Here is a 23,417-nt window from a genome sequence, read left to right as displayed (position 1 = left end):
TCATGCACAATCAAATTTCTAAAATTTTACTGTTCTCTGCACAATAAATCGGCAATGTGAACAAATTGGCACCCTATTATCCCTACCTTTAATTGTACAGAAAATGTATCCTTTATATTGAAAACAATGCCAAAAGTAAGACTCATATGAAGTTGTTTACTCAAGAAAAGGGGAAAAAATTGTATATATTAATAATTCCGTATGATGTGATAATATTTCAATGATTAGTTTATAATCATAGTACTAGTGTATGTCTGTATACATAAAAAACGATCAGTAATGCTTATATTTATTGGTGAAACCTGGACTGATTATTTATATTTAGATTAAAACATATTTTAGATACTACAATGTAATTTTCATGCGCGGAGGGGGTCCATAAAGAAGGGGGTCAGGGGGTCTGGACTTTCCTCGGGAAAATTGAAGCTTAATATACACAGTGAAATTATTGAAAATTGGCCTAGGACCCCCCTACCGAAATAAAATTGGCTCCGCTTATGAAGCTCTCTACCATAACCGCAGTTTTACACAAAAAGGGTGAATAAAGCTGGGGTTTCAACCATTGATGGTGAAATACCCCAAGGTTCAAACGCATGAGGTGGAAATTCACCAGGACAAACAAAATCACTTTGATCTGCGAAACACACTGCATTATTACTAGTCTACTTGAATATCCTGTGTACAAATAAATACAAACAATTATTTAGTTAGCTAGGGAGAAGCGAACATAGCATTCATTTGTATATAAGAGCATGTACTAATAATCTTTATTTAGAACAGTTTGGTGTCGCTAGGATACGTGTTTTTAGATCCTAGATTTGATTGGTAAATTAGATATTGAATCTCGAATTTCGAATCTTGAATCCAGTATTTCGAATCTCGTATTTTGAATCTCGTATCTCGAAAGATCTTTCTCGGCTTTCGTACAAGCCTGATTCCAACTCAGCCGGAAAACATATACAATAATATTTAACTTGGTTCTTCAATCGATAAGATTGTATATATCATATGATGTATAAGTCTTCCAAAATGTATAATCTATTATAGATTTTGCTTACAATGCATTGTTTAAAATTTAAATTCTGTTTAATCAACTAAAGAGCCAACGAACGAGAAGGCAAATTCAGACTTTTTTTTATATTGTCTTTGTACAAAATTCGTTTAGAGACGAACAGCAGTCATACCGCAGGTAGACTGGAAGCCAATGAAACACGTATTAAATTTGTAAAACATCTGTGTATAACCCATCCCGATTTTAACTCCGCCTTGCGCATGAAGTTTGGTATTATTAAGGTGAAAGATTGTCAAAATAAAATTCACAACTTTTCAAAGATGACACATTGCGTTTAGGAACTTCTACGCGTGCCTTCCGGTTTGAGACTTTGGCTGACAGTAAACCAATAGACGGGGTCACGTGACCCCGTCTAAAAACTAAAATTTTCATCGAGAAAATATATCATTTAATTGTTTAGTAGTTAGTTGGTCATTCAATAGTAATGATATGTTAAAGGTTGTAACATACTTCAGGTACCATTGATTTAAGTTGCAGAAAAAAAGAATAGGAAATGTACATTTTATTACTGTGTGATATATTTACCTTTGTAAAATGAATGTGGTAGATATAAATATGATGCTAGTGGCAAGTGATAATGAAAACGCAACAATCCAAAATACACACTCTGTTGTATCCTCCTTACGAAAACTCGGTAAGCTATCTGTGCCTGTATGGATACAGAATGACCATGATAATAATAACTTTATAATAATTATAATTATAACAAATGCCAGTAAACTATGGTTTCAATTTGAAAGTTACATTTGAAAGTGTCATTGGTTTACCATGTTTACCATTACACAGACATTTTCCGTTGAATCTGTCACACTTATGGTCAATGCAGTTTTCACTGCAAGGATATTGGCAATTTTCTCCATAGGACTGGAAACATTCTGAAAAATAATTGTCTTTGGTAATCGTTCACTTGCGACTTCCTGCAGCTGAAATCGAATCTCGTCGAAAATTATGAAATATCTAAACAAGTGTATCACCTGTTGTACAATTATGACCCCTCCAACCCGCCTTACAGGAACACATACCATCTGTGTGCCGACAAGTTTTGCAATTTGGTGAACAGGCCAGGGAACAGTTTTTACCGTAATATCCCAGCTCGCACTCTTAAGTAAAGATAATATTAATAATCAACGGGTGTGTTTAAAATGCAGACTTTCAAATTTCTTCTCTTTTTTTTTATTAAATATCTATAAAAGATGTTACAATAAACTCTAATCAATATGTACGTGGAAAAATGTATGAAATAAATACATTTAATGAATTTCAGTGTATTCGTTTATATGCCTTTTAACGAACTATTTTTAATTTTAAATTGTTTTCTCTTTTGATTCTTAAATGACATTTTAAATGTCGAATCTGATAAACAATTGCTCCTTGAATCTGGTTTTAATACAAAACCTTTTAACACACCACAAAGAGGCAACAGGTTTCACTGATAACATTGAAGAAATATATGAAAATGTATATCATCCTAAAAATATTACACTTGCAAGTACTAAAATACACCTTTACTCTATTATTGAAAATAACACACAAGATAACATGAATTCACCTACCTCTGTTACAGTCGCTGTCGGTATATCCTGGGTTACATCCTCTATCACAGTGGCCAGTCAGTTTGTTACACTGGGAACCATTCATACAGTGACCACTACAGTTGTTCATGCAGTCATATCCATAATTACCGTCACATTCTTTAGGTATAAGGAAATGAAAATGAAATGTCTTCTATTTTGAAAAGACACCGTCCACCTAGTATGCAAGATTTTTTTATAAACTGAAAGGTTAGTTAAATAGTCATCCTTTGATAATAGTTTTTGAAGGGTCTCATGTTTATTACAAATAGTAAGTCATTTTATTAAAACAAACCTTTCTCACACAAAAGTCGTTTTCTCTGCTCTTTCGTATTTCTTTAAAGCATACCTTTGTCACATAATGCTCCTTTCCAACCTGCTTTGCATCCCCTTTCACACTGCCCAGTCACGTGATTAAATGTAGTGTTATATCTGCAATGTCCCATACACTGATGAAGACAATTATCACCGTACCAGCCTTCTCTACATGCTAAAAAGAACGAAAATCCTTATTCCGTTGTTTTTGTATTACATGTAAAGCTAAGAATACAACGGTAGGATGTCATTTATTATGAAGATGGTATTTTAAAAAAAATGCACATGATTTGGTGTTACACTTCATGGTAGTGAAAAACAAGTTCTCGCATTAACGATGTGAGATTTATTTATCTAATGTGAGACAGCAGTGTGAGATTTTTCTGTCTTTCAATGTTTATCACTACGCCGATGTTAAACGTAAACAAATACCGTATGCTGTAAGAAAGCATTGAGAGATGGAATTATCTCAACTCTAAGTCATAGTATTGCCTAACATTGCACACTATTTTATTTTTTCATTGAGGAAAAATATTGAGTGTTCTCTTTTTGATGTTTACTATTTGAAGCACGAATAGGGATAAACCGAAAATAAAATAACAAACAAGAGGCCCATGGGGCCACATCGCTCACCTGAGCAACAATGGGCGTTCAAAAGATATTGTATGGTCCCTCGGTAGAATAACAAAAAATAAATATTGTAAAGTATTCGAATTTTACACTTATTTTTGCAAACACATAATTTTTGACATTGTACATTATGTACCTCCATGAAATACTATTTTTTGCCAGAATGAGAAAATCCTACGCAAGATATAAAACTAAACATTTGGTAGGAGTACACTGTTAAGTTGTTAACTTCCATTTCCCTATATTTTCGTTTTGCCCTCCTGCCCCCCCCCCCCCCACTTTGTAAAGCGATCAAAATATATGAAAGCATATAGGTACATTTTTTTCATCAACTACTTACTATTGTATTTTTTTAAAAAAACCATAATAGTTATTGATTTGTTTATTTTAAAAATCCTACATGTATAGATGTGAAGAAGAAAATTGTACCTCAATGTGCTCAATTCCTCAAATTAAAAACATTCAAAATTTTTATTTGTCTTCTCCATTATAATTAAATGACTGTTATTTACTTCGCGTACAAACCAGAATAATTTTCCGCTGTGATATTTTCTTAGGAATAGCGATAATTACTTTATCCCCGCAACAGAAATGTGTCTGAACTATGGAAACTGTTTTAAAGATGTCGTTTTTATTTACTCGTGTCTGAAAAACTATCAAAAATGATGTAGATTTCACATTATTTATTGTATAGAAGGGGCCCCAGAGAGTAGGTTTATACAGAATATCATTCTTTATTTTGTTTGTACAAGTATTTAACATACTCTAATTCATATAGAATTTCTAATGTTCAACCAAAATTTCAGTGTCAATCGTAGAATTATAAGCAAGATACAGAGCTCACAGTTCGCCTAGGTTAATAATTTGAGTAATATTTTGTTCACATGAGTTTATTACATTCAGCTTAAGATTTTTAACTTGGTATTTCCTATTCAGCATTTAAAATGAAAAAAAAATGGCCTAAGATTTTCAATTTTTTTATTCACTCAAGACCAGTTCACCGGTATTTGAGGTTCAAAATCAGTTTATACAAATGAACACAAACACAGTCAAGGATCACATGTACAGTAGGAGTAATAATGAAAGGTTAAGTTTACACTACAATATTTACATTATCCAGTGTCTTTGTCTGTGATAACACTACGTATCGATTTTTTATTATATAACCCATAATACAAATGACGCCAAATTGAGGCGCCGGCGGGATTTGCTAATTTTTATTTAAAGATTTGATCGTACGATGGCCTAAAATTATATAAATATAAGTAATAAGGAATCATTTTTTTTTTCGGGCTTTATTGGATTTGATCACGCCCCGATCAAAATTACTCATAGTACTCAAAGAATGATTCCTTTTTCCTTATATAAGTTGTTATAGTTGGTTTCTAGAAGAACAGACTTTGAAAATTTTCTTAATAATTATTGACAATTTTTTTTAACTTTTTTAATCTTAAGTTTTTAAGATCTGTGTACAAACATAGAATTGTGAGCAAATCTCTGTATTTTGCTTATAATTCGAAGCTTAACACTCAAATATGGTTAGTAAATAGAAATTGTAAACAATTAAACACAAGAAACATGCACTATAACAAATTAAGAACACAATTTATTCTTTTCGAAATGAATCATATATATATATATATATATATATATATATATATATATATATATATATATATATATATATATATATATATATATATATATACCTACTTATTTCCGACAGCGATATCAAACTCTATTTAAACTGAATAAACTCGAGAAAATGCCGAACATCTCAACAAAACCTATTGCATTAATCTACCATTACGCAAAAGATAAGCTTTGAAATAAGCATTGAAATATTTAGCCTCAATTTACTTCACAAAATCGGCACCAATATATTTTTCATGTTTAAAAAATTTCCCTTTATCGAATTACCGATAGAATGAATTGTATTTCAGTACTTTTTTGATACATCAGATTTTGCTTAATTTGCGCAGGTAAACAGTTAACTGTTTGATTTACCGAAGTCTCTGTTTGATTTGATGCGTAAAAATCACGAAATACAGACGATAGTTCCCAGGTTACAAAGCGTAAATAATGAAAACGAAACAAAAATCAGAACAAGCCAACACCAACGTCATGTGTGAAAACTGTCAACGCATAGAAATATTTAGCCTCAATTTACTTCACAAAATCGGCACCAATATATTTTGCATGTTTCAAAAATTTCCCTTCATTCGCAAACTTTTGCACAACAAGCAAATTCATCATAGTCAGATCGACCCTTTTTCGTATAATGTCATGGCTGCTTTAAACAAAGAACCTCGTTTTAGAAGTACGGAATACGAGTCATGGTAAAATGGGTATGCAAACCCGGGCCGTGGCAAACTAAAAGCCGGGGCAGATCGGCAATCGTCAATTCCAAATACGCATTATTTTGCAGCAATATTTACAGCAAATACAAATATACTGGTCCATCAAATATCCTGAAATTTTAATGAGATTGGCAGATTAATAACTGCCAATCTTTTGTTTTGCCCAGGCCAAGTCTTGTCTACCCATTTTACCGGATGCCGAGCCCGATTGAAACACGCCTTTCCTTTATTATTATTTTGGTAATAACTCAGATTTGAAACGGAATTAGACCTTAATTTAGCAACTTATATTTTCCTTCCCATAAGGATAATTTATGCTAAACTACGTTGAATTGGAATCAGTAGTTCTTGAGAAGAAGATTTTTAAAAATGCACCCCCCTTTTTTTACAGTTTCAAGGTTTTCTCCGCTTTGAATATAGATCGGACTTTTATTTCTGCAATTTATATTCGACCTCCCATAAGGATGCTTTGTGCCAAATTTGGTTGAAATTGGATAAACGGTTTTAGAGAAGAAAATCAAAATGTAAAAAGTTTACAGACGGACGGACAGACGGACGGACGGACGACGGACAAAAGGTGATCAGAAAACCCCACTTGAGCTTTCAGCTCAGGTAAGCTAAAAAGTTGTCAAGCTATGTTTTAATATGAAAAATAATGCAAGAACAAAATCATTTCTTATACAATTGTAAGGGATATTTAAAGTCCACCATAGAAAATGGTTCATTTTATTGTCTGTGCCTCGTCCAAAAGGCTAGACCGTGAATCTTGTATCCATAGTGGAATTTTATTATTTCTTACTCGTAAAATGAATGAATCTTTTAGTGTAAAATGCAGCAAAGGCCCTAATCAGATGACAGATAGGGATAACAAAACATTGAAAAAACGATTCAGTTGTACTTTGGAGTAGAAAATAACTATGACAGATGTTACAGGCGTAAAGATAAGAACACTACGTTTGTTGGCTGAATTGATATAAAGATTGGAAATAAAACAAACATTTAGCATTACCTATAACTTTAATTAAGATTTAATCATATGATTAATTTATTAATTAACTAAACACAGCAATAACTTATGTAAAAAAAATGATTAATTAATTATTAAAGAAAAACACTTTAAACATTTAAATGTAACTGCAGTACCGCTATTTTTAAAAAAAATTAAATAGATAAAGCATAAAGATACGATACTGTAATTAAATGTCGATAACATTTTTGTTACATTTTATTGTATCACATAATCATAACTACCTAACAAAAAGATTTATAAAAAAAACCATAATGTATCACAACATACATACTTATGTTACAGGATTTTCCTATCCAACCAGGTTTACATCCAAAACAGGATCCATTTTCTATGTGACATGTGTTGTATTCACAGTTCACTGGACATGGTATATCACAGTCACTGCCATACATACCAAGACTATTACATCCTATGTTAAAAATGAAGAAGCATTTGAAATATTCGATAATGAACATTTTGATTTTAAATACCATAAATAGTTGTTATTCTTTTTCAAATAAACAGTGCCGCTATGCTTATAGTTTACACTAGGTATGACAGGATATAAAACTATCTGATTATGTTTAAAATATATATGTGTAAATGTAAAAATATACATTGATACATTGTTAACGTGTTTTTGTACATGAAAAAAAAGATGTTTCAAAATGAATTTAAAAATAATTTCTTTTCATTAAGCAATTTAACATAACAGACCAAAAGAATTGGACAGTTGATTCGTTTATATAAAAAATATATTTTAATTTATATTCCATATATAAATCTGATAGTATAGGAAGGATTAAATGAGTAAGATAATGCAATCAATGTAGAATTAGAATACATAATGTTGAATATTGAATAGAGGCATTCCGTATATAAATCTGATAGTATAGGAAGGATTAAATGAGTAAGATAATGCAATCAATGTAGATGTAGAATACATAATGTTGGATATTTAATAGAGGCATTCCGTATATAAATCTGATAGTATAGGAAGGAATAAATGAGTAAGATAATGCAATCAATGTAGATGTAGAATACATAATGTTGGATATTGAATAGAGGCCGTGCATGGTGTTATAGAATCTCAGCTGTTTAGTATAGATAGCGGCGGCATTATTTTTAGGTTATTCTACAAAATAAAAGGACCTATAGATTTTATTAAAAATCGCGTAGCTTCAAATTTAAGTATAGACGTCCTTGTAATTATTATGTCAGGAACAGTAAAATGTTATATAAAAAGTTTTTAAAAAGTATAAATGTTTTGATATAGTGTATAATGATAGACCGTCCATAACATTACCTTGTAATGTGATGCAACAAACACCCCCCCCCCCCCTCCGAAAAAAAACCAAACAAACAAAAAGAAAAAAAAAACCAAACAACACTCAAAACAAAACAAAAACAGCAAATACCAACCAAACATTATACGCTAAAAAAGTATGCTAAAAATATTTCCCATTTTGTTGTGATTTGTTATAAGATCTGTTTACTCCATCTATGATATGCATGCTATTGATTTAAAAAAACGCATAATAGAAGTTAGACTCATGAAGTTATTAGTTATGCTGATATAATAACACGTTAAACTATGGAATCTATTTTAATACGTCGTTCTTGATATCTGCCATATGCACGATATTTGGTAAATCTGAGTAATAAGTCTTCACCTTTTACTATCACTTCACACAGTTCAGTGTAAACATTGTTTATTTCATATCCAGTAGGGTACATCTCTACGTCTAATCGTTCGTTGTAAAAGATGACGAAGCGCCCGTACACTATACACGTGGTTGTAAAGTTAAGGGGCGGTAAGTGGGGTCCGTCTTTGTAGCAAAGTGCAGAATCCTGTATTTCACCAGTGGCTGATATATACAAAGAAAATCCAGCCATACGACCACGTTGTCTAAGCTCTATAAAATAATAATCTCACGTCTGATAATTATAGAGTAAGATATAATCAATATAGAAAGACAGAAGAACGACATGTAAGAAGAAGGAATTCAAATATTTTAATTTTCTTTATGGACGATGTTTTGCAATTATTTTTTATACTTATTTATACATTAAGATTGGTTTTGTCCTTTTAAATGGCTTTAATAGTCGTCTTGTACATATTGTTTATCACTGATGACTTTTCAATGCAACAACAACAACAAAAACACAACAATAACAGAATGTCATAATCGAAGTCAAAGATGCATATTTAATTGAGTTATAGGAAAACAATAGCACAAACTACATATTTAGAACAAGGTTACAATGTTTCAACATAGGTATATTTGAGTTATCTCTGTTTACGTTCATGTATGAATTTTGAGGTATAAACATTTATCGTTGACCTTTTATCTTTATTTTGTTTTAATTTTCAGTAAGGTGTATTACTTGTAATATTCTGAGATATTGAGAAATAACACTGCTACAGATTTGTTAAAACACTTTTGGGTTGAATTAAAACACTTAATGATTAGTGTAATATTTTTAGCAAAGCAACTTAACTACAAACATTTATTGTATTCTATCTACAACCAAAACTCAACATTGTACATACCATAGCCATCGTAGTTTTTAAAATAAATGCTAATAGAGTAAATGTTGTACACTCTTCCAAGATCCACTTTCCACCACACAGTTTTCGTAAATGTGTTAGGTCCAATGTCTTTTGTCCTCGTACATGTACATGTTGTTATATTTCTATCAACCGCGTGCGAAGCATCATAAAATTGACCGATATAAGTATGAGATTCATAAGCACTTTTTTTAAAGGATAAATCATCTGAAAAAATAATGAAGAAACACAGCCTTAGCAAGAATGAGATGAAAATAATCGCATGCACTGTAACAATGCATTTTTGGGAGTTCATTTTAATCAACTCTTCTATGCAGTTACTCTGGCAAACCAGAAGTTAACCAGTGTTTGGACCTGGACATACTAAAAATCTGAAATACTAAAGGCCTGAATGATCTGAAACGTTATTTAAATGATATACTTTTATGTTTTGCGTCAAATAAAATTATTTTTTGTGTGTCATTATTATATTTCCATATGAAATGTGGTAGAAAAATTTCATGAAATGACATCAATATGAATTAAATACGCAAAAAATGAAAGACTTGAAATTGACCTGAAAATTTCAATTTTTTTTTATAATTGATACGTTCCTGTGTTCTGTGTCAGATTAGATGACTATGTGTGGTGTTAAAAAAAAATTCATATTAGACAAAATGTGCGCAATATTATTCATATACTGCTAAGGAACTACTTGCCAAACAAAATAACATATTGTTGATTTTAGCATAAAAATAATCAATAAAATAAACTTCCGTAAGTACGTCAGTACTTTGATTCTATCCTGTTGTTTGTAACAAATAAGATGACCATACACGAAAAGCTCAAAACGAAAAAAAAATGTGATTACTATTGATAATGCAGAAATGTTTACTAAATTTATTTGACAATAGATTAGTTAAAACATGATAAATTATTTTCATTGATTTTCATTCGCAAACACTACAACAACAATCAAATATTGATAAGCTACAAACGTTTCGGTTATGTGCAGCAAGAATAATTACATGTTTTTCTTAAATATCTTCAAGGAATTCTTTATCTTCAAAAAAAAGATAATAACCATTAATAATGATTGAAACGAGAAAGTTTCAAATGTTTAACATTATTTTAACTTCAGAACAATCTCATTACTTTATATAAAAAATGACTCATGACAATCGAAAACTCATTTTCCATTACAACATTTAAAAGAATCCTTTATTAATTATTTTTCTAAAAGTTGATTTAATGTTTTTTTAAAAAGTTATTATTCCTGATACTTGGGTATTATTCGTTAGTCAAATGGTCTTAGTATTTATACTACGGAAGCTACCTCATTAACTTGTATCCAAAAATTATAAACGACTATTTCTTTAATGCATTAACCTTAAAATGAAAACTTACAACCACCTACATAATAACCTAATCCATGTTTCTTTAGATGATGAACACATCGGACGTATACACTACATCCGCGTTTGAATAAAACTTATTATTATTTTTAAGATTTTGCAAGCAATTTAACAAGAGGCCCATGGGTCAAATCGCTTACCTGAGGAACAATAGGTATTATAAAATCAGCTTGATGGAATCATAATACAAACTATCTGGACAATGGACAATGATACATGTATATCCTGTATAAATAAAATCCATTTTTTCTCCCTGGATATTCTTATGTTTATAATCATTGTTCCTTTTTCTAACAGGATGATTTTATAGTCATATCACATGTTGAGTATTGCAGTTCTCAAAAAGATCCTTAACAATAGTTTAAATATAGGATATAAAGGTACACCAAACTCTGAACCTTCTTGTGAGGCCGGAGAATTGTCCTGGAGCCAAAGTCTTAACAATTATAAAGAATCATCTGACTGATTAGTTTCTGAGAAGAAGATTTTTACAGATTTACTCTACATATTCCTATGTAAAACTTCAACCCCCGTTGCGGCCCTACCCTACTCCCGGGGGTGTCATTATTTTCACAACTTTGAATCTACGCTACCTGAGGATGCTTCCACACAAGTTTCAGATTTCCTGGCTAATTAGTGTTTGAGAAAAAGATTTTAAAAGATTTACTCTATATAGTCCTATGTAAAACGTCGACACCCCCCCCCCCCCCCCCCATTGTGGCCCCATCCTACCCCTGGGAATCACGATTTTGAATCTTCATTACCTGATGATGCTCCCACACAAGTTTCAGCTTTCCTGGCTGATTAGTTTCTGAGAAGAAGATTTTAAAAAAATTACTCTATATACAGTAAAACACGCTTATAACGAAGTCCCAGGGACGGCCAATTTAACTTCGTTATTAGCGTAATTCGTTATATCCGTCAAGTTTACAACATGAAATAGAGACTTGGGGAATGAAATTTACTTCGCTGTAAGCGTCAATTCATTATAAGCGTGTTCGCTATAACCGTGTTTTACTGTATTCCTAAATTGAACTTCGAACCCCCCCCCACCCCCCCCCCCCCCATTGTGGCTCCAACCTACCGCAAGGGGTCATGATTTTCACAACTGTGAATCTACACTACCTGAGGATGCTCCTACACAAATTTCATCTTTCTTGGCTGATTAGTTTCTGAGAAGAAGATTTTCAAAGATTAACTCTATATAGTCCTACGTTAAACTTCGCCCCCACCCCCCCCCACCCACTGTGGTCCCAACCTACCCCCAGGGATTATGGTTTTCACAACTTTGAATCTACACTACCTGAAAATGCTTCCACACACGTTTCAGCTTTTCTGGCTCATGAGTTTATGAGAAGAAGATTAAAGATTTACTCAATATAGTCCTATGTAAAACGTCGACCCCCCCCCCCCCAATTGTGGCCCCACCATAGCCATGGGGGTCATGATTTTCACAACTTTGAATCTACACTACCTGAGGCTGCTTCCACACAAGTTTAAATTTTCCTGGCCTAATTGTTCTTGAGAAGAAGATTTTTTAAAATTTCTCAATTTTTTTTCATTAATTTCTAATTCTCCTATTCGAAAAGAGCATGGCCCTTTATTTTCACAACTTTGAATCCCCTTTGTCTAAGGATAATTTGTTTGATTGAAGTTTGGTTGAAATTGGACCAATAGTTCTTGAGAAGATGTTGAAAATGTGAAAAGTTTACAGACGGACAGACATATGGCATACAAAATGCGATCAGAAAAGCTCACTTGAGAAAATTGTTAGGAGCGATATTTTTTATTTCTTATAAAAAAAAAAGGATGCATTTATTCTTAAACGTCGGTTAAAGAGCACCGTTTATTTCTGTCTTTATGAAATATATATCTTCAATTAAACTATATTTAATGGCATAGGTTTCCTATTTTGTACTTGTGCTTAATGTTTTAAAAAAAACATATCATTTTAACAAAGAGTTTTTTCATAGATTATAGAAACAATTAAAAAAATGACTTGGTTGATTTTAGAAGATATACGATAGTATAATGTAATTGTACAAACCATATGGAGATCCACACAACAAAGTACCTGCTAGGAAAATAAACCTCACTTTTAAGCACATTATTACTAAAGAGAATTAATGCATATTCAACTTTTTAATCAGGAAGTAATTCAAAAACACTTTGTACGTCGGACCTTATGGATAACGTGGTCGATGTTTTGAGGTATCGAATATTGTTTATTACCGGCCGAAAAAAGGCGATCATTTATATGATATGAAAGTTCTGTTCACGAGAGAGAGAGAGAGAGAGAGAGAGAGAGAGAGAGAGAGAGAGAGAGAGAGAGAGAGAGAGAGAGAGAGAGAGAGAGTTGTGACAAGATTTACTATAAATAATAAAGGTTAATTTAGTTAAGGTTAAAAATAAAAGATACATGTATGAGTGAAATATATGAAATTGCGTTTCTTTGCATTTTAATCATTTTCCAGTGAATAACAAAAGGATAAGGTTGTCGAACATTTCATTTCATAAACAATAATTGTTTAACTAGTAAACGTTAGAAGAAATCACTTAAGGTGGAATGCTACATCAAACTTTCATTTTATGGATTGTTTCATTTCTAAAACATGATTTTGTTGTTCATGAAAGGACATATGCCCTTAAATATTTCATAAATTTTATTTTGTGTTATTTATTTTAAAATGGAAAAAATATTTTTTTATTCCACTGTGGAGTTGAACTTGGTGTGAATAAATGCATAATATTGATATCTTGTAAATTATGTTCAGTAGTAAGACCTTTTACTTTTTATAAATAAAAAAAAAAAAAACACATTATAAATTCTCTCCAGACTAACTATAAGGCATTCATTTTTTAAACGAAATTTGAATCAAATTGACGAAAATTTAGAAACATTGCTAATTTTTTAAATTCTGACCGATCCCGATTAAAAACAAACTTATCCTGATCCTAGAAATAAAAAGTATATTCAGCAATATTTTTCAACGTGCAGGCAGGAAATCAATTTGATTTACTTGTTATCTCAACTTACAAACCATTTTACTAGCAAACATCAATGTGTTCGGGGATATAGAGATTTATTCATATTTTTGGTCATTCAAGTCGGGATCGGTTTTGTTTCGATCGGTTATCGATCAATTTTAAAAATTAGCAATATTTCCTAAATTTCTGCGAATTTATTTATTTTTTTAGATATATTTTCTTTGCATATCTTACCTATAAAACAATTCTCATTACACGATTTAATCCAAAGGTTTTAAAAATGTTAACACAGTTTTTTTTTCTTCAAAAATGCTTTTCTATTTAAGAAAATAGAACGTTCTATTGACATTACTGGTCATGACTTATTATTACGATAAATATTGGTATCGTGCATTTATACATTTCAAGTTTTAAACACTACATTGTGTTACTTTAACCAGTTTATATATTTTTTTAAATTTCTAATGAAAAGTACACAAAAAATTGTAAATAATAGCTGAGAGCATTCTTCTTTGAACAATTAAAATCATGATCGAGTTAAGAAATTATACTTTAACTATCCATAAATACAGTGTTAATGTAGCATTTGACCTTAATCTTTTGTTTTTAAGCGTTATAATGGTTTAATTTTTTAAAACATTGCTTTGCTATCTTATTTATTTCAAAATTGAATTATTAAGCTTTCTGTTATTATTAAGTAACCATTAGAATCAACTGTAGTTTCGTTACTATTTTTACAGACAGAATCACACAAAAATTGAAAAAAAATGTATCCCTAAAAAATTTTATTGTACTTGTTTTGATCATCAAAAAAGTAAGCACATCAAGATAATCCACTCTGAAAAAAGTTATAGTTTTTGGCGATTAATCGATTAGTAAAAAAAAATGTTTGACAAAATGGGTGTCCAATGCCTCACGTGTACATATAGGACTATATGTTTTGTTTTTGATTGGTATATTAAGCATGGAAATTGGAAAGTAAAAAACAAAATACCAATATTTGAAACTAATTCAACACATATTGAAAGGTAAAAACCACTAGACTAGTTTGCATATTTTACAAGAGAGATATATTTATCCTATTATCTTGTTCAATTCTGAAAAAATCCGCTAATGCCTAGGGTATACATTGCTTCCTGATTGAACAAATATTAGGTTGTTTTTACTGTCATTACGTCCCGTGTGAATATAGAATTCTTTACAATACAACCTTAATCATCGATAAGAAATGATTTGATTTTAATATCTTTTTGTTTATGGTGAATATATTTTTTAAAGCTTTTGTAATAGTACATAATGTCTTTGAACATTTTTTTTTTCATTTTGCGCAATACTATTGATTTCACCTTAAATTTTAAATGGTTCCTTAACAAACTTGGGATGTGTTTGTGTTCTTATCGAACATGGATTGTCGTTAAAATTGCTTAAGAGAACTGGAAGGCCGTGGCAATTTTTCCTTTTTATAAACAGCATTTAAAAGAGCGTTGGGAGAGATAAGGGCACAGGGAAATTTTAGGATTAAAAATTAAAATACAAGGATAATTTCTTTATCAAATATTTTATGGCTGAAAATGTCGAAATCAAAATTTAGATAGACCAAAATCAATATTTTGCTAAACTGCTAGCCTCGCGCTTTCTTTGACAATTTTTATTTTAAATGACACACATCTTCAGAAATATATTTAATAAACATATTTTAAAGATTGCAAACATTTTATTTTATGACGATATATCAGATGGTATAAGAATTATCTTTTGACTGCGTTACCCTTAATATACACATTTTTAAGATTCAGTAAACAGTCATAGTATTCATATTACAAAATTACTTCCTGTCAATAATCGGAAGGTTAAGTAAGTTTACGTTTGAAAATCGAGCACATATTCACATGTGACAGGAAAACAAATATTATTTATAAGATTTCCTGTTTCCTGCAACATTCACGATAATAAGAACTTTATTTTTATTCTACTAACAGCCCAATATTTGTACAGATCGTTTTTCCTATAGAGAGACGATCTAGGTCATTTTGACGGCTATTCCGTCCCAGAGTTTGATCAGATTAAAACAAAAATATAAAATAACCATCAGGGAATTAATAATCTTGAACAATATCAGTTTTCAGGGATACCTGCACCCGCTAAAGAAATAGAAGACAAAGATCAAATTCCCCTCAATGTGATGAATAAATACATACTGGTTGGTACTGGTCAACAAAACATGCAGAGGGTCGCTATCAGTAAATCCCACCGCCTGGGCCCTCGACCAATACCGGGAACCCGAAACCAAGCGATATCATCGTTAAGTTTGTGAGGTACAGAAACTGAGCTCTCTTTTACAGCAAGGAATCTAATGTCTTACAAACCATTGAAATTGCAAAGTATATGTAAATGAAGCGCTTACAACCAAACGAGCCCAGCTTTACGCCAAACCCCAAAGGTGTCATCGGGATCGGTTAACTCAATCGTGCAATCTTTTTGTTAAAAATACTGAGCAAAGTCGAAAGGTCCGAATTCAAAGCGATAGTGACATAACAAAAATCAAACAGAACCCCCCCCCCCCCCCTCCTTATGAGTCAACCCACTTTGACACAAGCAATTGTTAATCTTTTTCTTGCTTGCCTGTAGTCACCTTGTTAAAAAAAATGAGTTACTGTATAACGAAACTTAAAATATTAAAAAAATATTTCTATTTCGTTATTATGAAACACTAAACATAATTTTTATCAATCATATTTTAAATTTTGTTTATAGGCAAATGTTTATTACATGTATTACCTTTATGCATAACCCTAACAGCTAATGCTACAAACTCTTTTGAAAGAGCTACGGCATCTTAAACTGCAAGGATACGCTTTGCGGCCTTGAATTTGCTTGACCAGAGACATTTTCCCCTCTTCAATAATCCAGTTGTTTGGTACTTCTACCACCGAATTATCGTCAAGAAATTCAACCAATTCATATACAGTTTTGGACTTTCAATTAACAAAACTTATAATTAAAATGAATGAATCAAAGTCTTCATCTATACATAACTGAAACAAACAATAACGACTGAGAGCATAGCTACATATATATGTGCCAGTGAATAACTTTTGAACACAAAAACAACCTTTCTTTTACCATACAGAATCAGTTAATGGCATTGTAACATTTTTTTTTTCTAAATGGAAGCAGAACACATTTCGCGTCTATGGTTGATAACTTAACCGATATAAGAACATCATGAAAGCCACCTACAACAACTATTCCTAATAAACATGATTGCAGAGGACGTGTGAAAAAGTTTTCGAAAGTTAGGAAATGTACGCATCACTATCATCAACAATGATATTATTCAACGGACAAATGTCACCACCAATCCTTACACAACCATCTTTCTTGTTCAATTTTAGCACAAAGTTCTTTGTTTTCAACACCTGATACTGTGTACCTGCTGTAAGCTCATCTGGTACTCGGCCATGCCTTTGTTTTTTCCTAAAGAAAGAATAAACAGAATTTTCTTTCTGAGTGTTTGTCTGCTTTGATAATCTGTGGATATCTTGAGGAAGAAAAAAATGATTTCCGAACAAAACGCCTCAATTTATAGAGAATGTTCTCAAACGGAAATGAAATGACACTGTCAAGGCTACCATAATTTTTAAATTCTTCAGAAAGATGAACGAGTCAATGCACACTACAAACAGCATTCTCTTCTCTATAAATCTGACAAAAATGAGTTACAAATCCATTTAAATCATCATTGATTCTACATTCTACTCAATGTGTTATTCAGAAGAATGTGAAGCCCACCCGATAGAAGCTAAACGTTTACACAAGTAATAGCTTTCCAAAAAGCTTGCCTGACTAAACAAAATTATTCAATAGAAGCATGCATGTATCAATTAGGCTATTTTATCAGAAATGAATTTTAATTTTCGCTGCTGATCATAAATTTATAAACGGAACGTGCAAATTAAGGACGAAATGTCAGTCTTTTCCTCGATCTAGAACATGTAAATATAATTATATCAATTGCAATTCATTTATTTTATTAATTCATTTTTTAGGAATGTACACATATCATATAAGTTTATATAAGCTTGAAAGCTGGAGAGTAAATAGTCGGTTTTTTTTTATTGTACATGTATTTGTTATATTAATTAAGATGCGAAATGAACTGAAAGGCATTTTTAAAAATTTCCAACCATATGAAATATGAAAGGGTACGCAAACACGTTTGATTTTGAATGTGTGTGAGCAGCTTAATCAAAATCATCCTGACAAGCAATTAAAAAAGGGTGAATTCTCAAATTCATGAAAAAAATCATAACTGTAACTTCAATTCAATTAGAATTCCTTATTTGCAGTTTCATTTATTGCATGCTCCTACAGAAGTGGATGGGGGGGGGGGGGCAAATCCATGATATTTCCATTTATCCTATAAAGTTAATAAAAGTGCCAGCTGTCAAAAAATGGGGAGGGGAAGCAGCCTCCCTCACCCCAACTCCCGATGCTACGTGCCTGTGATGTAAACACATGGTGTGCTCTGGGGTATTTGCATGATCCAAGTAAACGGACTCGTCAACTCGCGCGCAAAAACTATGAATGAGACATTCACGGTGGCGGACCACGTGATACGCGTATGATCAATTCCACGAAAAAATGGCGATTTTGAGTTGCACCTGAGGGAAAATTTGAACGGTAAGTAACACTTTCCTGTACGTTTTTAATCATATTACCTTCACTAAAGTGTAATAATTTCAGCAATGGATACTTTGTTATTCTCAGAATATCGTAGTTTTGCGCGTACTGCTAGAACATTCGTGCACAATCTCCGGCTCGATCAACATTTCACGGGATAGTATCCACGATCATAACTTGATTGAAAATTTATTTCCAATTCAATCAAATTCAAAGTGTTTAATAAGGTGAAAAGTACACATACCTTACCCACTTTGGAGTGGAGATACTCAATATATTTAGAATTTGAATGCATGATATGAAAAACACGTACAGGGTTATACTCTTTGCCGAGTTTTTGCTTCCACCACTTTTTGCTTGATATCTCAATAATAGTAAATACCTTTGTGCTCAAACTACGTTCATCCACTAATATGAAAAATGTCCAGATTATCTGTGTTGAAACGCCCCCTCTACCGCTTTAGGTTTCAATATACATCCAAAAATTGAAAGTCTACGGAGATATTGCATTGCATCAGCCATTAATAAGCCCGGATGATAATGTTAAAACATTGCACGATGTATTCCGAGTGTATTCCGAATGGAGAAAAGATGTAAACATTTCCCATTACAAATCTCCGTAAGAAAATTGTTTTCGTTCCTGTGAAATTTTATGAGTGAAAAGGGATAATTGTTCAATGAGGATACCTTGGATATTATCCCTTTCATCGATTTCAATTGTATTTCTTTCACAGGTATTTGTATTTTTATTAAAAATCATCAAAAATTGATAGAAGCAATAACTTGGGACAGACTTAGTTTGTTTAATATAAACAGTAACCACGATACGAAATAGTAAAGATCAGTTCCACGGTCGATTTAAAATATATGTAAGAATTGTGCGTGTAAGCACGACAGATTAAGTTTTACATTTATATATTTTGAAGGTTACAATGGATAATAGACTACAAGTTTTTTGGAAAAGAATTAAAGAGTAGATCTGCTTAATATGATCATGTGAAGGGACACGTAGGGAAGGCACCACACATGTGTTTAAGTACAGGCAAGCTAATCTTAAAAGACATAGGTAAGAATATTTTGTGCCGATAAAGTAACTCAAGATGTAACCTTTCGTTATAACTTGCAATTAGTTTTGTTTACGGTAAATTCCTAATTAAACGCGAGAAATTAATATCCGCGTAAAATCGCCATAAGCACATCTCGCGGATTTTAAAATCTCTCTTTAATTTTTGTACAGATGTAAAATATTTGGAATATGATAAAAATTCGGCGTTCGCGATTTTACATTCTCGCAATTTGATGCTAAACCGTTGAATCGCGAAATTAAGTACTTGCGTAAAATAAGGAAACTACAGTATTCTCATACAGATTTTACCTGTTCTTTTTGAGATTTTCAATGATACTCTATAATAAAGTTTGAAGCAATTTATTATAGTCTCATATTTTACATGAATTTGTGCAATTTTATACATACAACATGAAATTACAATAATCCCATTTTGACAGTCGGTAAGAATTTTGGTTTATAACAACGTGCTTTTTCACAGCGAACACCCAGAGATCCCTTCTGTAACGAATTTCGCTCTGTCAGGACCGTTCCCTCTTTACGTTTTCCACAAACGCGTTTCCGAAGTTGTGTATCAAAATGCATCTTCGCTAGCCAAGGGTTTTTGGTCCACTTTGGTCCCCATAAACCCTTGGCGGATTTCATTACGAAAACTAGGTGATGTTGTGGCGCTATCTAGCGAGCAACTTGACTTGCGCCCCTTGCATATTTACATTTTAATCGAATTAAACAATGGGTTATATACACATCATGACATTAATACAACTTGAAAACATGTTGACTACCGAATGTCGGAACATAATTAACGATTTTATTAAATACGAATTAAGTTATAATCTAGGGAAAGTACGGGATGTTTTGTTCATAGTGTTTTGTAAGGACCTGTATCGGGAGTGAAAAAGTCGCCGATTTATATGAAGGCTTTCATGCCATAAAACCAGGTATCGTTGTCGTGAATATTGCGGACCAAAGAAATTAAATAAAACTCAGCTCATTGAACCCTTAAAAAGCAATAACCAGAAGCAGGAACGTATATACTAACGAGATATGCAACTTCTACATTCGCCATGTTTACTTCCCATGCTGTCACTCGAGCCTTGACAAGTTTGTAGAACTATGTTCAATCCCAATAAAATATATAGGTTTTTAAAGCGATCTGGTAGAGACCATCGTTGGGGAGGCATTGTGTTCGAGAACTTGTGTCTCAACTTGTAAAAAGCACCGAATGTTTTACCAAAGATCACACATGTCTTTTCTTTTTAAGTTTATATTTACAAGCACTGCGATTGGATCAGCTACTCGCAGCTGCAGCCAATCATAAAACGGAACTTGTCACCGAGTTTTCGTAATGAAATCCGCCAAGGGTTTATGGGGAGCAAAGTGGACCGAAAACCCTTGGCTAGCGAAGATGATCAAAATGATGATCTCTGAAATTAAAGTGAAACTATTTATAAAATTAAAAGGAAAGAAACCTTTCTTGATCTAATCGTATCTGAAGTTGTACTATTGTATTTCTGATGGCCAACCTCTTGTCAAGAAACTGTTCACTGTCCTTTCATTTCATTCATGGTCAGCTCATAGAAAAATGTTTCCCCAACCATACTGCAAAACTCCTCAAACATTGAAAGTACCTCCATGACAAAAAGAATACAGGCATGCTTTTGCATCTATACTGGAATCTATTGCTCTCACAACTGACATGCTTATGTCTGCCACTGCTTTTTAGGTCTATTTAATGATAGGTTTGACTTCTTTCTCATTTCGGGGTATGAAATGAAAACGTTCATTCTTTTAAATCGACCGTGGAACTGATCTTTACTATTTCACATATTAAACAAACTAACCCTGTACGTGTTTTTCATATCATGCATTCAAATTCTCACTATATTGAGTATCTCCACTCCAAAGTCGGTAAGGTATGTGTACTTTTCACCTTTTGAATTTGATTAAATTGGAAATAAATTTTCAATCAAGTAATGATCGTTGATACTATCCCGTGAAATGTTGATCGAGCCGGAGATTGTGCACGAATGTTCTAGCAGTACGCGCAAAACTACGATATTCTGAGAATAACAAAGTATCCATTGCTGAAATTATTACACTTTGGTGAAGGTAAAATGATTAAAAACGTACAGGAAAGTGTTACTTACCGTTCAAATTTTCCCTCAGGTGCACCTCAAAATCGCCATTTTTCGTGGAATTGATCATACGCGTATCACGTGGTCCGACACCGTGACATTATGGCGCGAAATCCTGCTATAACCAAGAGCCATGGCTAGGGAGTCAGATGAATTTTTGACATTTGTTTCGTAACAGCTATATACATGTATATTATACTTTGGTTCAGATGTTTTGGAAGAAATCTATCGAATTAAGAAACACATTTGATTAGTAATTGTTCAATGTAGTAATGTACGTTTAGTAAGACATGCAAGTTATGATCCCTTTTCAAGGTTAATGAAATCGCCCAACTGAACGAAAATCGGGTCACACCCCGCTTTAGCGATTTAGTTCCTCCAGTTGTATAAATATATATTTGTTTTAATCCAAATTGATGACTCTCTTGTAATAAAGATAATCCAACACCAATTATTACTTACATTGTACCGTAATAGACAATATGTTACAACTTGTTGCGATGACCCCCTTCCCCTTTTTCACCGTTCAAATATGGTGGAATGCTGATCTATATTTAAATCAGGATTACACACGTGTACTGCATGGTGAACGTCCCTTTTACTTGAAACCTCTTGCTTGCTGTTGTTATTACATGCCATATAACATGTTCATCAATTGTAAATGTAAATGCTGACATCTTAAACATGCATCGGTTAATCTTTTTTGTGAAATATCATGATATTGCTTGTCCCATTGTCTGCACTGTTTCGGAGATTGCAACTTTTAAACCTTACATATGTCATGACGTCAGGCAATAAACATTTGGATTAACTACTCGAATGAGAACTAATGGTCCTGTTAAAGCAAAAAGTGTCTTATTTCAGTGGCAACCCAACTATCAATCCCAGATAACAAGACGCGTTATCATCCTAAGCACACACAGTGCATGTAGTCTTTTAGTATCTGTGATACTAAAAAAGAATAATCTTTACTTGATCAGGCTACGCTCAGGTAACACAGTAAGAATTCGTCCCATATACGTGCAATGTAGAAGCCGCAAATTGGATCTTCGCCGCGACCATTTTAAGTCTGTTAAAAATAATCTACAGGGAAAAACCACATTTTTATACACTACAAACCTTTTTTGAACATGCATTTGTAGGTATATCCACAAAATAATCCATTTAATTGGTCGTACCTGTACCAAAGCATTTAGTTAAGATACACGTGTGAATTTTCATGCTATTTTGTTGAAACTTAAAATGTTGTTGAAACTCGGAATGTCTCGGATTTTATCATTTACATGGCGACCGTAAACAGAGAGTTTCAAACGTGATGTTAAAAGTAGAAGTGATTTCGTTGCAAAAACAGTGAATGTTGTAAAATGGGATCATAAAAGAGCAACATTGTAGGTATTTGAGACTAATCATATGAAAATACGGCGAAATACAGCTCGATGTATTTTTGTGATCGGCTTCGGCCGATTACAGTTGTGTCCATATGAGGCATTCGGCAAATTTAACTATTTGCGCACGCATTGCGCCTTGCACTATTTTATCTACTATGCAATGAGAACCTTATTTAAATCTTAAATTAGACGAAGATTACTAAAACGGTAATCTTATCCGTTTACCCTGAA

General features: G+C 32.4%; 1 protein-coding gene across 1 annotated transcript in view; it reads right to left on the bottom strand.

Moving 5' to 3' along the window:
• Positions 1-23,417, bottom strand: part of LOC128171686 (multiple epidermal growth factor-like domains protein 10) — a 295,355-nt gene that overhangs the window by 182,455 nt on the left and 89,483 nt on the right. Inside the window, exons 10-14 of the mRNA XM_052837459.1 lie at positions 8,631-8,873; positions 7,250-7,387; positions 2,047-2,172; positions 1,840-1,947; positions 1,598-1,721 (exon numbers count right to left, since the gene is read on the bottom strand). Of these exons, the coding sequence (XP_052693419.1) occupies positions 1,598-1,721; positions 1,840-1,947; positions 2,047-2,172; positions 7,250-7,387; positions 8,631-8,873 (739 nt within the window). The remainder of the gene's footprint in view (positions 1-1,597; positions 1,722-1,839; positions 1,948-2,046; positions 2,173-7,249; positions 7,388-8,630; positions 8,874-23,417) is intronic.

This window comes from Crassostrea angulata, chromosome 2 (genome assembly GCF_025612915.1).
Source record: "Crassostrea angulata isolate pt1a10 chromosome 2, ASM2561291v2, whole genome shotgun sequence".
NCBI lineage: Eukaryota > Metazoa > Mollusca > Bivalvia > Ostreida > Ostreidae > Magallana > Magallana angulata.
Note: the sequence above shows the minus strand (reverse complement) of the source record. Positions and strands in the feature narration are given on the sequence as shown.